Source organism: Nyctereutes procyonoides, unplaced genomic scaffold (assembly GCF_905146905.1).
Source record: "Nyctereutes procyonoides isolate TBG_1078 unplaced genomic scaffold, NYPRO_anot_genome, whole genome shotgun sequence".
In the NCBI taxonomy this organism is placed as follows: Eukaryota; Metazoa; Chordata; class Mammalia; order Carnivora; family Canidae; genus Nyctereutes; species Nyctereutes procyonoides.
Genome location: NW_026575155.1, coordinates 15,071,929 through 15,087,937, shown reverse-complemented (window position 1 = coordinate 15,087,937; position 16,009 = coordinate 15,071,929). Strand labels below are relative to the sequence as shown.

The following is a 16,009-nucleotide window of genomic DNA, read 5'->3' as shown; positions in this document are numbered from 1 at the left end:
GGAGACGGAGACTCAGGGAGGAGACAGCGTGCCCAGGAAACAGTCCATCGCCAGGAGACCCCAGCCCCCCGGGGGGTGAGTTTCCAAGCGGGAAGCAGCTGTTCCCTCCTTGGCCTTCCCTACCTCTCCCTACGGTCGCCTCTGACAGCTGGCAGGCACACAGGCGCCAGTCAGCAAGCCAGGGGCCGCCGACCTCGCAGCTGCACCTGCCACCGCTGCCCCGCAGGGATTTTGCTTCTGTGATTCCATCACCGGGAAGAAGGACCTTCTGGTCTATGACATCGACATGAGCGCAGCGCCAACAAGGAGGAGATGTCATGGACACAGGACCCGGGACGTGGCACCGCCCAGGACCCTGCGCCCTGTCTGACCAAGCCGCGGGCACCGGGGCCACGCGGTCTATGCCGGTTGCTCCTGAGGCCTCAGATGCCTTCCACCTGCCTCCCCCACCGCAGTGGGCTCCCTTCCCCACTGCACCCCTGCCGCCCTCCGTGGGCCGCTCCCGGCTTTGCCACCCATTCAACTTCCCAGCTCCCGCGGAGGTAGTTGATGTGATACGCGAGCAGAGGGACAGGTGTGTAAAAAAATCAACAAGGCTAATCTTCTAGACATTTTTTAGCAAAATTCAGGTGTTCAGAAAGTTAGGAAGAAATAAACGATATATTTTTGCTTAAAATAAGCGGCACGGGGCGGGTGCAGGGGGGAGAAAAGGCTTTGGGAAGGCTGGCCGATGGCACCCTCCAGCTTTCTGTACTTTCGGAAACGCGTGCAGCCCCAGAGCCCCCTCTCTGCTGGGGACCCCGCCTGCATCTGTCACAAGTCCTGCCTGAACACGAGACCAGCTCCGCGGCTTAGTTACACCCCTCGTATCTCTAAGCAAAGTGTGTTATTTACCCTGAATAATTTCCTTTAACAGGTACTAAAAAGATACAGTTTCTTAAAATGAATGAGAGTTATCGGCTTTTGGCTTGGAAAACGACTTCTCCCCGGAGAAGGAGGCAAACCGTTAGGAGGCCAGGCTGCCACCGGCGTGGGCCTTCCTCCCCGGCCGCCCGGCCTCCGCTCTGCCGCCGGCCCCCGCCTGCCTGGCCGCCGCGGCGTTCAATTCTGCAACGAGGACACGACATCTTTCTACACCTTCTTCCCAGGTGAAGCCGGAAAGGGAGATGGAGACAGGACCCCAGCCGGCTGGGCGCGGACGGGCAGCACGACACCCGCGGACGGAGCGCGCGGCCGGGGGCTGGGTGGCAGGGGTCCCTGTGGCTCTACAAGTGGCCCTGGGCCGCGATGTCTATGTTCATGTCTCCTGGCACTCGGGTGTTTTACCTCTCCGCCCGGATTTTGTATCTCAGGACGAAATAGGCGATGAGGCGCAGGGAGATGAAGAAAATCCCCAGAACGATGAAGTCCAGGTAGAGCTTGGCATCCTCCACGTCCAGCTCCCTCAGGATGGCTTCCGACTTCTGGAAGTGGCACGTCTCATCGATGCCACAGTGCAGGTCCTCTCGATCCAGGCCGTAGATGGACAGGATGACCCCTTCGAAGCCGTACCTGCGGAGGAAGGCACCGGGCGTGGTGAGCAAGGCCCTCCCGGCGGCCAGCGGACCCTGCGCCCTCGCACCGGCCTCCATCTACCGAGGGAAACGGGGTCCCCCGCCTTGCCTCCCCAAGACCTGTCTTCACGGAAACACTTCCCAGACTCCCAACAGCCTCTCAAGACAAGCGCATTCAACGGCCTGGCTAAGGTTTTCCCAATTTTTGTTTCCTCCAGAGCCTCTAGCCACCAAGCCAAACTGAACAACAAATAGAAGGTATTTGTTCAGTGGGGAAGCGAATCGGAAAGAAAGCTCTTTGATCCTCTGATAGAACATATTTATTTTTTTTAAACAGATATAATAAAGGGCCTGAGAGCCTTCAAAGGACTCCAGGGCATTTAAATAAAACCCTTCTGCGCCATCCCATGTCTCATTCTGCTCCAGCCCTACGGTGTCAGAACAAAAACACCAATTTTGAGAAGAAAGACATGGGTGTCTGATTTTCTGGCCCTTGGAACGCGCACGGATTGTTGAAACTCTGTACGAGTGCTTTGTTTTGATCTTGTTTTCCTGAACAATACATCTGGGTCTGAGCTGACATTCTAGAAAAAGGAAGCTTGTTCCTAACTTTGGATTTTATGTGTCACATGGGTCGGCTACAGCTGGGAGCGAAGAGCTCTTGAAGACAGGCGCTGCCCAGTCAGGCCCACGTGCCAGGACCTGGGGCCAAGAGGATGCGCTGAGGCCCCAAGGGGCTTGGATGGTCTTGTTCAAGGATATTAGGATGTTTATTTATTTTTTTTTAATTTTTATTTATTTTATGATAGTCACACACAGAGAGAGAGAAAGAGGCAGAGACACAGGCAGAGGGAGAAGCAGGCTCCATGCACCGGGAGCCCGACGTGGGATTCGATCCCGGGTCTCCAGGATCGTGCCCTGGGCCAAAGGCAGGTGCCAAACCGCTGCGCCACCCAGGGATCCCTATTAGGATGTTTAAAGCACGACTGGGTTTCCACTGGATTTATAGTCAGAACCTTGGCGGGAGCACCATTCACTCCAGAGAGGAATGAGGTTCGTGAGATGGGAACACGCCTCCCCATGCAGCCCTCCACAACATGCAGAATGTGGGGGTTCATTGCAGTTTCTTCCAGGCACAAACCACTAGTACTTATTCTATGCTTGGGTGCATGTGTGTGCATGTGTGTGCATGTGAGCATGTGTGCATGTGGGTGTTTGTGAGGGTGGGGACACTCCAGACTTAGGAAAAAATGAAAAGCACCAATAGTCCTGGACTCATGATGCAAGCCACATGCTGGCATTCAGCTAGTGGCTAAGAAGTGGCTTCTTTCCCTTCCCTCCTGTCCACATAGAGCTCCCGAGCCACAAAAGCCTCCATGCACACTACCTGACGTAGGAGATATATGACATCCACTGCAGGTAAGTCGGAATGGTGTCGAAGCTGACGAAGAACCCTGAGAAGAGGAGGACGGGGATGGCCGTCACAGGTCCCACGAATGTTGCCACCTGGGGGGACACACACGGGACTTGCTCAGGGGCAGCAAGCGGGAAGTCCAGCCCGGTTTCCTCACGTGGCCCCCGGAGGCTGTATCCCACGTGTCTGGGGAGAGTCCCCAGCAGCTGGGAACAGGCCAGGGCTGCAGGCGGGTCACCCCAGGCCAGGACGCAGCCTGTCCCCGTGCAGGGGGGGGGGGGACGTTGTGCTCAGAGGTCAGCGGGCCCCAGCATAGGGGACGGAAGGTGAAGAGAGAGCCCCTCTCGCAGGAGGCAGGGACCAAGATGCCCGGATATGAGGCTGCAGCGCAGCCTCTGGAGGGGCAGACAGCCAGGTGCTGTTGCTGTGTCCAAGGGAGGAAGGGGCCATGAACACCATCCCCCAGGTGCTCAGAGAGGCAGGCAGGGCCGCGCGCTTTCCACGGCGATCGGATGGACACCCTCGCTGCGCCTATCCACGGATGAGGGGACCGCCCGGAGGCTAAGCAGTCACTGGCAGAGGGCTCTGGAGACGGAAATGGGGAGTCCATCATATCCAGCGGCTGGGGAGGGGTGTGTGTGTTGGAAGGCCTGGGGTGCACACCAGCTCTGTGGCTTTGCTTTCAGGGGACAGAACTGACCTAAGCATCCCGAGGTGCAGAAGCTGCAAAAGCACACAGGTTTGGCAGGCTGGGGGCAAGACACGTGAAGCCCCAGGGCAGTGTACGGGCACGGTCTGCATTTGGGGGGCCAAGGGATGGCGGAGTGGATCCCCCAGAGGCAACAAGACATAGGCATCGAGAGCTTGGACTCCCAGCCAGTGGCATGATCCCGACCAGGTCATGCTGCCTCTCTGGGCCTCAGTCTCCCCCACTATGAAATGGGGATAGCACCACGCTGGGCTGGTGGGTGTGCCTAGGGGGTCAGTGAATTAAGACGTGGAAATCCCTGGGAAAGCATCTGGTGGGCAGGAGGTGCCACCCATGGGCACTGTCAGTGCACCAACCCCGACTAGCCACGACGACACGATTCCTTCCCAGGGGATGGATCTGGTGAAGCCAATCTGGGAAGTCGGGGCAGAGCTAGGAGGAGGCGTTTTAGGGAGGAGGGGCCCCGGCGACCCTCGGGTAGAGAAGGACACCCTCCCGTGCTGTGTCCTCAGCTGGTACCTGCAGGGACGTGGATGCAGCTCCGATCAGCAGCCCCAGGGACTGCGCCACCAGGGACGTCATGGTGCCCAGCGCGGCGAACAGGACAAACCTCACGGCGTCAGACGGCTGTGACGTCATCCAGTACACGATGCTGCAGTAGGCCACGGGGAACATGATCTGGAAACACAGGGTCCGTCAGCCCTCGTGGAAATGCGTGTTTCCCACCCCGTCTACGGGGAACGGTGGAGAATTCGTGCCCCTTTGCTAACACACCTGGAAGGGCACGTCGGCCATGGTCTTGGCTAGGTAGTAGGCCTTCAGGCTGTACCAGTAATTCAGGTGTTCCCGAAGAAATACTCCCATCTCCAGGGGAACTAGGAGACAGAAAGAGGGAGAAGGGGTCAGGCTGACACACCCAGGGAGCCGGATATTTGCCCAGGACACCTCGGGCTGAGCTGAGAACGCGGTGTGCACCTGCAGAGCGTGCAGCACTCGGGAGATTGAGCTAAAACACAGGAGATGATTTACCAGCCGGGGGGACACCCGCCGACCATTCTTATGACCCAAAGAGTCGCCAAGTGGAAAATCAGTGGAGAACGCCGACATGGGTCCTGGGCATTGTTTCAGCGACTCGCACAACTATTTCCTGCCAACCTCAACACTAACCAGTGTGATTCCTTCCATGGGCAAGAGCCCCCAAGTCGGTCCTGAGAATTCAGGGCCATTTAGGGTGGCAGTGCCGGGGGAGTTTAATGCTGGAGTTCACTGTCAGCTGGAAGTGAGCAAGGGCAGCGTGCTCTGCAAACCATCTGGAACCCCATGGACATCCATCTAGAAACAGCTTTATCTACTCACAAATTCAGCCACGGCAGGCTGGCTTACTAAGCCAATGAGGTGACATTTAAACAACAAGACACGAGGGATTTCTGATTAGAAAACCTTCGGCCTTCCGCAATGCTCACAGGTCTTCCATTAGTGATTAATTCCTTTAGCTTAGACATGGAATGCATTTTCTCATCTAAGAGAAAACACGACAGTACCTGTCCACAAAGAAAATGATGTTTCGAGAAACCAAGATGTTATGTGTCAGAAAGCTCATCTATTATTGGCTGAGCCAGGACCTCAGTGCCCCATTGGTGGGAGGGTGTGCAGGGCCAGGCACTCACACGTGAGAACGGTGGGCATGAGGGCCGCAAACATGAGGAAGAGCATGGAGAAGAAGAGGAAGCCGGAGTTACTCAAGACCTTCTTGGCCTCGTTCCCAATCCCCAGGTACAGCAGGCCGATGAGGAGGCCGATGCCAATGTGAGACGTGATCCGCAGGTGCGTCAGGACCTGGGGGCACACACGGTTCTCGCTGATGTGCGTTGGGGTCGGGCAAAGACCGCGGGGCCGAGGCCTTCCGAGGCATCGGTCCCCGATTTCTCCTCCCGAAGAATAAACCCCAACCCTAAGCCAACTCTCTCTCTCTCTCTCACACACACACACACATGCACACACACACACACGCACACATGCACACAGCACGTTTACTGCTGTTCAAACAGAAGCAATTGGCATCCTCTGTCCAATCCCCTTCACAAATGGCACGAAGGGCAGTCTGCCTTCAGAGGAGGGAGCAGGTGAAACAGTGCTGGGGGGACCGGGGGGATGGATACATCCTGGCCCCTCCTCGGACGGCTCTGGCCCGGCCAGCCTCAAGCCCTCCAACTTTCAAAGTAGGTCCCAGAGGCCCCACTGGGCACACTCAGCCCTTCCCGCCAGGTAGCCTGCCAGGTTGTCTGCTGTGACAGGTGGATGTGATCACAGCTCCTGGTCACTGGCCACCTCCTACTCGACCACGCTCTGGGCCCCTGTGCCCTCAGAGCCTCCCAGAGTGACGAGCACACTCCCACTTGGGCTTGGCCAGAGGAATGCAAGCACAGGAGACGTTTGCCGCCTCCAGCAGGAGGTTTTACAGGCTGGCCCCTGCCATGTTCCAGGAAAGGAGCTGTGTCTCCATGCTGGGTCCCAGGATGAGACGTGTGGGGCAGGGCCACAAGCCACAGCTGCCAACACACAGCACCAGTGCAACGTACGTATTTACTGTCATAGCCACCGGCGCTTGGGGAGTGTTTGTTGCAGCAGCACCGAGGACGGAAGGCTGACCAATGCAAATGCAGGGAAAACAGCCTGAAAGTTCCGTCGGGATGAATAAACCAGAAAATGATCCCACAGCTTCTTTTGCCATGAAAAAGTGCTTGCAAACAGCCTTACCGAATCCCTCATGATACTGAGGAAAGTCCTTTTGAAGAGGATGCAGAACTGGGTGAGGCAGCTGGCCGAGAAGCTGTGGCAGCCCTCCATGGAGGTGGAGTCCTGCGGGCGCACACGGGAAGGGGCGAGGTGAGCCGCCAGCCCTGGCCGCATCTCCCCTTGGCTAAGAGAAAGCCCCCATGCAGCAGGGCGCAAGATGCAGCATGCAGCTGTCCCGCGGGGGGCCGGGGGTTTGCATTACCTTTCTCAACCCCTGCAATCGTTTTGTCTGCTTTACCTCTTCAGAGGGCCGGTGCCAAAGAAAAGGGTTCACCTCGGCATCCCCCCCAGGCTCTCTCCTGTGCTCAGAGTCACACATGCCCTCCCGGACGGCTCTCACCAGGCGGCTGTTCTGGTCGCCGTATTCGCCGGATGCGACCTCCATGACTGCGGGAGACACAGACGGGTGAGCCCCGGGCTCCGGAGAGGAGCCCCCGTGTTGCTAACGTGAACCCGGGCCTTGTTCATTTTGCGACAACACAGCCTCGAGCCTCGCGGGAGTACTTTTAGCGGGTTATGGGGATGTCGCATGATAGGATAAGATCATTCCACCACCAGTATTTCTTCAGCTCTAGGGCCCCCAGAGAGGGCATTTATCACATCAGGATCCTAGAAATGCAAATTCAGACGGTGACGCCAGGGAGCCTGAGAGGTAACCAGCTCATGCGTCTACTAACTTATTCACCCACTGATGTTTATTGGGTGCCTGCCTCAGGCATTCAAGCCCCGGGACTGGAGCCAGGAGATGTGTGGAAGGGGGCTCACTACGGGCTCAGGTGGGAGGGACGGGAGCACTGACTGTCCTTCAGCACCACGGACAGCCCTTCAGGCCCACCAGCCTGCTTGGGCCCCTCGGCCCCCCCTCCTGGTCCCCGAGGACTGTGTCCTCCACTGCCCCTGCCCCTCACTCCCACGGCCTCTCTGTGGCCCCTGGTTCCACACCCCACACAAGGGCTGCTCCTTCCCACTTGTGACCTGCGGTCTCCCATGCTGCCTTCCCATGGCCCCTTCCCTCACTGACGTCCTTGAGGAAGCCCAAAGTCCCCGGCCTTCATCTTTTGGCCCCCGCCCTCTGGCCACACCAGCTATCTGCTTTCCCTGAGCCTGAACCAGGGCAGCCAAGCCCTCTTAGATCCTATCATAAACCAGGACATGTTGCCACAAGAGAATGTCATCATCAGTGACGCCACATGAACCCAGCACGGCCGGCTCACGTCGCCACTCACACTCGCCATGCTCCAGATTGCCACTCTCCCCTCCTTCCATCCTCTCTCTGGTGACGCAGAGGGAACAGAAGCTGCCAGAAGAGAATGCTTTCACCTTCCCAAGACCTTTCCCACAGTTCCATGTGCCCAATTTCCTACACCCTAGGTCCTCTCCTCTTTGCAGATACTGGACCTCCCCACTCTGCCCCTGCTCCGTGGCCCCTGTCCCCACCTGCCTTCTCTCTCCGGGGAACAGGGGTGTGATGGTCATGGGCACCGGCCACTACCTTCACAACACACTGAAGCCTCCATTCAGGTGAAGCTCCCCTCCCCCCCAGCCCCTTCCATCACAGCCCACTTCTCAGAAGACAGAAGCTTGGCCTGGGAACCATGTCTCATGGAACACAATTTGGGGGATGACGTTGTAGAGATATGGAATCCTAGCAGTGCTGTGGGGGAAAACATCTGGATGGGAAAGGCTGACGGCTGGGACAGAGAAGGAGGGTCACCAGGTTGAGAACATCCTTCCTCACACACCAAATTCACATTCACCTGGAACCTCAGAATGTGGCTTTATTTGGAAAGTGCTCTTTGCAGATGTAATTAGTTATGGATCTTGAGATGAAATCATCCTGGATTTAGGGTGAGCCCTGAGTCTCATGACTGGAGTCCTTATAAGAGTAGGAGAGGACACCCAGAGACACAGAGGAAAAAGCCATGTGAGGGCAAAGGTAGAGTATGGAGTGACCCAGCCACAACCCAGGAACGCTGGGGCCTGCAGGAGCTGGAAGAGGCAGGAAGGACTCTCCTCTGAGCCTTCTGAGCCAGCATAGCCCTGCCCACACCTTGACTTTCAGCCCAGAACTGCAAGAGGATGAGTTTCTGCTTTTCAGGCCACCCAGTCTGTGGGGCTTCCTTGCAAAAGCCATGGGCAGGATATACCTGCAAAGACTAGACCCCAACACAGGGACCAAGGTGGGGGAACGGGACTGAGTAGGGAGTGTCAAGCACTCGGCAGCCTAGTAAATACGAGGCTCGGGAGAAAAGGAAGGCAAGAGGGATGCCAGGCTCTCTGGCTTGCAGAGTGGGATGGTGGGGGAAGACTTGGTTTTGGAGATGCGGCCTGGAGAGGCTGTGGGGTTTGCTGACAGATGTGTGGGGCATGGTGTGCAGGAAGGGTGCTGGGCCCAGAGACCCAGTAGGGGAAATGTGATGACCGGCAGGGGCGTCATGGCCCTGGAGCACACGGCTGAGAGGAGAAGCCAGGGGAGGCACCTGGAAGCAACGCCAGCGTGCAGGCTCCTACATTTCAAGGCCCAAGACACGGCACACTTGGCTGCCAAGCTCGGGAGAAGGAACTCGGACCATCAGCTTGGTCTCTTGGTCTCTGGACTCTGAGCATCACCTTTTTGTTATGTTTGGTAGAAATCTAAATCAGCATTTTAACAACTTGGTGAATCAATGTAAAAGGGTCGTTTTTTAAATTTTTAAATGTTATTTATTTTCAGAAATAACTTCGTTTAAATCAGAAACCTAACACAGCAAAGCATCAGGAAAACCAGCTCCTAACAACAGCATCCTTGTTCTAGTGCCCAGATATCTTCTCTGGAGGAAGGAAAACCTCTTCACTGTTCTTAAAAGCTCTGCCACAGGACAGCGGTCGAACCATGTGTGGAATATGAAAGGAATTTCTGATTTGGGGGCTTCAGGTAAAAGTAGAAACCCACTGAGCGTGGAAAAGAGCTTCCTTCTTTCCCCTCCAGCTGGTCAAGGCTCTACTTACCAAAATCAGCTGGGTTGTGATAGGTTGGGCAGTTCAGACCTAAATCCCTCAAGTACGGTACAAGATTTGAGACTTTTCCCCGGTACACACATTGTCCTTGACTAAGGACATAAAGCTGGAAAAAAAGAGAGAACATCGACCTTGTCCCACCTTGTAAAGCAACAGGAGCCGTCAATCCATATACCCCTCAATCCACTGCCCATTCAACCTCCACCCATCCATCCACCCTTTCATTTATCCACCCACCCACCCATCCATTACCCATTCAACCTTCTATCCAACTACCTATCTACTCATTAATCTATCCATCTACCCATCCATCCACCACCCATTCCAGCTTCCATCCATCCATCCACCCACCCACCCACCCATCCTTTACCCATTCAGCCTTCCATCCATCCATCCATCCATCCATCCATCCACCCATTCATCCATCCACCCACCTACTTATCTACCCATTCATCTACCACCCACTCAACTATCCATCTACCCATCCTACATCCATCCACCCACTCACCCACCCACTCATCCATCAGCCAATTTCTCTCACTTTCAGGAGAGCTTTCCATTACGTCCCCAAAATGTTAAAGTTCAACGGGAACTTTAAGTTAGGGAAGATATCAAATGGACAGGCATTACTTTATTATATTGCTTTTCTTCCCCCTCACACTAACCACCTGCTAGGAAAGATTTTGAAACTATACACATTTCATCCCTGGGCCTGTGTGTGTGTGTGTGTGTGTGTGTGTGTGTGTTTTGCTTACAATATCAAAACCTAAGATTCATAATAGAAGAAACGATGTTGTACACATAGGATAACCTATCATTTAATTCTGTAAAACAGGTGTCCCCCATTGTTACAAGGGCAGGGAAAATGAAGCTTTAGCAATGTCTGACCCTGTGGCCGGATATCAGCCCCAGAGGGAGAACACTGGCCAGCTCTTTCTACCCACTACCGCCCTGCCGCCTTAGCTGCTTATGACTCTAAAGTCTTCTGAAACATAATATTTAAGGCCACTCAGAAATGAAGACACCCCTGGGAACTTACAAGAAGCTGTGAGTCCCTGGGATTTGGTGTCACTTGGGCTGTCACCACACGTACCTGGTCAAAGAGTTCGAAGAGCTTGGCGCTGGGCTGGTGGATGGTGCAGATGATGGACCTCCCTCCTTGAGCCAGTCCTTTCATCAGGGAGACCACCTGGAAGCAGGACGCGCTGTCCAGGCCACTGCAAGACAAGGGGCACCGTGAGATGCCTGTGGGACCCCCCCCAAACTGTAGCCCACATTCAAAGCACAGGGAGGAGGAGGTCTATCCTGCTGCTTGAGCCGTCATGTCTTCTAGAGTCAGAAAGGGAGAGAGGGAGGGGAGTCAGGTGGGACCAGGGATAGGACAAAAAGGGGCAGGCAGAGCTTGTGCCTCCCCCTCCTGGGGCGACTCAAGGGGCCCCTATAAGAACCCTGGCGGAGAGCGCAGGGCTCTTCCCTCCACTGCCCTTGAGTACCTGGTGGGCTCATCGAAGAACATGACGGGAGGGTTGTTCACCAGCTCCAGGGCGATGGCCAGGCGCTTCCGCTGGCCGCCAGAGAGGCTTCCGGTCCGCGTGTTGGCGCAAGACAACAAGCCCAGAGCCGTCAGGATCTCCTTGACCTGCGGGAGCAGCAGAGCCAGAGTGGCCGTCAGGGACTGCCTGCCACACCTCACCACCTCCAGGCTCACGCGGAAACACCTGCCGCCGCCCCCAACGTGCTCGTGGACACACATAGATGGGATTGCATATCAGGGCCCTTCGCAGGCTGCCCGCTGCCAAGTGGGCAGGTGTCTTTCCAAGTCCGAGGTCCTGGTTTGGGCCCCGGGGCTGGGAAGGGGTGCTGGAGTCCCAGGTCAGCCTCCTGCTGGTGACGCTCCAGGCTTCCTCCCTTGTAAGCCCCGCTCAAGGCCAGGGTTCTCGGAAGGCGCTCGGTCGCCATGTGTAGAGTGGCGGGATTGACAGACACACAGACAGGATGATCAAGCATCGTCTTTTTTTTTTTTTAAGATTTTATTTATTCATGAGAGACACACAGAGAGAGGCAGAGACACAGGCAGAGGGAGAAGCAGGCTCCCTGCGGGGAGCCCGATGTGGGACTCGATCCCAGGACCTCGGGGTCACACCTGAGCCGGAGGAAGACGCTCAACCACTGGGCCATCAGGCTTCTGACAGCACAGAGGGGAGGGCCATCGTGGTGGTGCAATGGGAGACGCAGTGAAAACAGCCAGCGCAGCGCTTGGCACGGAGGCACCAGTGTAATCCACAGCAGCCGCTGAGGGCCCGGGAGCTCCTGCACGCACACACCACACAGGCCTCTCGGGAAGAAGGAAAGCCGCCCCGTTGGCACCTGTCATGGCAGAGCCAGGTCTCTGAGGTGGCAGCAAGGCCAGGAAAGGGCTTGAAGCAGTCACTGCCTGCACGGGCCCTGCCGATGCCTGTCCCCACCCCGGGCACCGGGATACAAACAGTCCTCTGTGACTAAGCTTCCGTGTCCGCTCCAGATTATCGGCCTCGTATTGACTCGGGGAACAGAAAGTCAGCAGACTCGAGCGCAGCGGTCAGGTGTCTTCCTGGAGGCAGCCCTCGGGGCGCTGGGGGTGGGTGGCCACCCGCCCTGCCTCCACCCCAGGCTCACCTCCCAGGGCCAGCCCTCCTGGAGGTCCCACGAGAACGTGCCCAGTCCCCATCTCGGCCTCTGGTGGCGGACCCCAGGCCAGTGGCTTCTCTGGGGAGATGAGGTCATCCAAGAGGAGAAGGAACTCACAGGGAAGAAAATTTCCACTCAAGCTCTTGAGTTACTGATGTATGGTCGGGACAAAATGCAGCCCCGGTGACAGGATGAGCCAGGACACTACTGCTCCGCAGGCCAGGAGTCGGGTCAGACGGACCCAGGTCCAAATCCCACTAGGCTTCTTTCTTATTGATCTGTAAACCCAACGCTCTGCCCTTCTGGAATGCACTGCATTTGAGAGATCCCAACCGGGAAAGAAGGTCAGAGAGGTTCCCCGGGAAGGGCCACCACGGCGGGGCAGGTGGGGAGGGCTCTTGGCACACCTTCCCTCCCCTGCTGACAGCATCTGTTGGTCTTCCCAGAACCACCAAGCTTGCGCGGAACCACAGGCCGAACCCCAGGTTCTTCTGGAACCACAGGCCGAACTTGCAGAATGAAGGGTCACTCCGCTCATTTCAGGCTTGCCTTTGGGGGCCCCCCGCGGCTCAGCACGGCACATGCCCGCTCCTTTCCACCATCTGTCCTCACAGGGCCCCTCTTTGTGGCTGGGGGTGCCCTGCCCCACATGCCCTCGGCCCCCATGGACAGGATGCAGGAGGTGGAGGTAAATGTCGGCACCAGCCCTTCTGCTGCCCCGTCCAGCCCATTTCTCCAATGTTCTCTCAAAAGTGATGCTCTGCAGGTTGGTTCTGTTTTAAAACTAGTCAGAAAGAACAACGTCCCAGCCCTGGGAGATGTCGCTCCTAAGCAAGCCCCTTGCTGGGGACCCTCAAGGGCAGGGGCCGCTTTTCTGGGAACCGAGGCAGGCTGTGGACCACATTCCATTACCTACTAGAACATTCCATTCTATTGTTTCCATGAGACACAAACAACCGAAGCCTGGGTTGGAGGGAAATGAGTCAGGGCAGGCACTCGGCCACTGTTTCATCCTTGAAATAACCGCTCAATCCTGCGGATGCTTTCTGGGGGGAGGCAGGACCTACACTTGGCTGAGGACCAGAATGGGGGCTTCCGGTAAGCAGCATGCACAGGACCCAAGACCAGCGCTAAGCCCCACAGGGAGGGCTCACCGCCTTCTCCACCCAGCAGGGGACGAATCTAAAGAGGGAGGCAAGGCTCCGGCTCCTTCGGGAGGACTCGGCCACACAGATGGCAGTGAAGCCCTCGCTGACTTGACGTCGTTGCTCCTGTAAAGCCAGCTGAGAACGGCATGTGGCTGTCCTCATGTCCTTGACTTAGGCCAGGCATTCGGAGGACGTGCACACGGGCATGGCCGGCCGGGAGATGCCTCCTCGCCCTACTGAGAAGGTCGCCTTGCCCCATCCCTTCTGCTATAGCAGGAGTGGGCCGCCGTGGGGCTCCCCCAAGACCCTGAGCGGCGATGGGGGCCCCGTGATGTAACAGGCAAAGCTGGCGCAGGAGGCGAAAGGCCTGGCTGCCTGTGTCTGTCACTACAGCACGCGTTGCCCTCCGAGCCCTTCAGTGAGAGCTACGTCTGTGTTCCCCTTCCACGTGGGAAGGACGGTCCACGCGGGTCACGCTGCAGGAAAATCACCCCATGTCTGTTCTGCGGGGTCATTATCTAAGCTTCACTGCGCCCCGGAGGGCAGGTGCGGCCTGGCCTCTCAGCCCTTGCTATGGCCAGAGGTCCAGAGCGCTGCAGACAGCGGCCCGAGGTTACCCAGCGGGTCCCAGGGCCAGGCCTGGTGGGGCTCCCCGGTGGACATCCCTCCGCTTCTCTGTGTCAGCAAGACCCTCGGCCTGCCTCATGCACTCAGCACCGAATTGTGCAGCTGGGAGTGGGACCCTAACTCAGCCCCCATTGCTGCGAGGGGTGTTCCCGTTGCTGTTGTGGCTGCTTCCTCCCACCCCACCCCCACCCCAGCCCCACCACCCCGGGGTCAAGGTGGCTGCTTGGGAGGGACTAGGGTCCTGAGGCTTTCCCCGCTCGACCTGCACCAACGTCACAGCCTCCTCCCCACCTTCCAAAAGGGACTCAGCATGCATGACCCCCACATTTGCATGTCTACGTTCTGGGTTCTAGCAATCATTTCGTTCCTCTGGAGTCAGAATAAAAGCTCCCCAGGAAGCACCCCCGACAGCACCAGGGGTCGTGTGTCCTTCTCCCGCCTGCATGGGAGGCTGACCCCGGGCTCCTGGGCTGATCCTGAGGGTTCCAAAGGGTGCAGGCTGGGCCGGGGGCCATGGGGTGGGGGGGAGAGGATGAGCCCCAGTGATGCCCGGCATTGTTTTTATGACACATTTATGTAACGTTAACTATTATGCACCACCCAAAAGGAACAGGCACGGTAAATAGAATTGCTGTTAAAATATTTCCCGGGACGCCCAGGTGGCTCAGTGGTGAGCGTCTGCCTTCGGCCCAGGGCGTGATCCTGGGGTCCTGGGATCGAGTCCCGCATCGGGCTCCCTGCATGGAGCCTGCTTCTCCCTCTGCCTGTGCCTCTGCCTCTCTCTCTGCATCTCTCATGAATAAAGTCGTTTTTAAACAAATTTTTTTTTCTGTGTCCGATGCATCACTCTGGTTTACGACAAACGTGAAGCCAAGGTGCACCACCGGTGCTCGCCCTGCAGATCCTACCCATTACGCTGCTGGACCATTGTCTTCCAAGAAGACAAGATAGTATTGCATAAGTGCGATTTGGCCCAATTTTACTCTTCCATGGAAACCCCACCAGCGCCAGGCTAGCCCTGCAGCGGAGGAGGGAAGCTGAGTTTCCCCCAGATGATGTGTAAACATAAACTGGTCACACCTGCTGAGTGGGGCTTCCCGGCTCCCAGGGGCTCCCAGGGACTGCTTCCCTGGCACCCTCCCTGGGCCCTGGGCTTTGGGGGAGCGGGGAAAGGGGGATGAGGAGGATTAGAAGGTCTCTGGCATCCTGGAAACTTGAAACTTGTTTATTTGATTTTTTTTTTTAAGGCCGCTTAATAACGGGTAAGAACCTAATTTCTTCTTGTGAGTGCGTGTGGGTGGAGGCTGGTTATTTTTAAGCGAATGACTAACCATGTTCGTTGTGTTTTATAAAAAAGCAATGGAGTGTAAAGCATGTTGAGCACCAGAAGGGGCAGGGCACTTGCTCTAATGTTGAGGCTGGTGCGCTCTGGCCACCTAAGCTTTCCTGCCGTGTCCTTGCTGGTTGGTGGCCTCACCGAGATCTGGACGTCTCGTGGCAAGGAGGCCACTCCTGGACCCCCAGCTGCCAGGCCGGAGCGCACACCAAGATGTCACCGTCCCCCACACCGAACACTAGGTGACAAACCAGCAAACAGAACCAGTGCCAAGAAGTCCCTCCCCACACGTTTGCCAAATGGATTTCGTGAACTTTCTGGACTGTCTGTGGCCCAGGCGCACACTTACCATCTCCCTCCTGCCCTCGTCCTTCTCTTGGAGCTTCAGATGTGCAGATACCTGTGCAGGGGGAGGAATCAGAACAGATGGCAAGCCTCACTCTCACGGAGGGGAGCCCGGAAACCCCTCGGAGGTCTTGGCGCCCACCCCCCTTGGTTTAACAAACGGAGGGCCCAGGAGAGCACTGCACAGCTGGGAAGCTTCCTGTTATCTCCGAGGGCTTCCCTGCTGCGCCCGCCACAGACGGGAGGTGTGGGCAACTGACAGGCCAAGGGGCTCCGGGCTCAGGGGCCTGAAGGTCCCTGTTGTATGTCTAGGAAGCTCACGGGCCATCTGTCAAACCACCGACAGATTAAAATGCTCCGCAGTGGAGGGTTTACACCACACAAATAGGCCAGTGCTAAATATAAGGACTCCAGGTT

At 56.9% G+C, this 16,009-nt stretch overlaps 1 protein-coding gene across 2 annotated transcripts in view; it reads right to left on the bottom strand.

Moving 5' to 3' along the window:
• Positions 1-642: 642 nt before the first annotated feature.
• ABCG1 (ATP binding cassette subfamily G member 1) overlaps positions 643-16,009 on the bottom strand; it is a 55,066-nt gene continuing 39,699 nt past the window's right edge. The window contains exons 5-15 of one of the 2 annotated variants that reach the window (XM_055313436.1): positions 15,597-15,647; positions 10,963-11,108; positions 10,563-10,686; positions 9,461-9,575; positions 6,675-6,859; positions 6,434-6,535; positions 5,344-5,512; positions 4,451-4,551; positions 4,196-4,354; positions 2,941-3,059; positions 643-1,551 (exon numbers count right to left, since the gene is read on the bottom strand). In XM_055313436.1, the coding sequence (XP_055169411.1) occupies positions 1,323-1,551; positions 2,941-3,059; positions 4,196-4,354; positions 4,451-4,551; positions 5,344-5,512; positions 6,434-6,535; positions 6,675-6,859; positions 9,461-9,575; positions 10,563-10,686; positions 10,963-11,108; positions 15,597-15,647 (1,500 nt within the window). In that variant the 3' untranslated portion in view covers positions 643-1,322. The remainder of the gene's footprint in view (positions 1,552-2,940; positions 3,060-4,195; positions 4,355-4,450; positions 4,552-5,343; positions 5,513-6,433; positions 6,536-6,674; positions 6,860-9,460; positions 9,576-10,562; positions 10,687-10,962; positions 11,109-15,596; positions 15,648-16,009) is intronic. The other variant, XM_055313437.1, reaches the window with a different exon arrangement.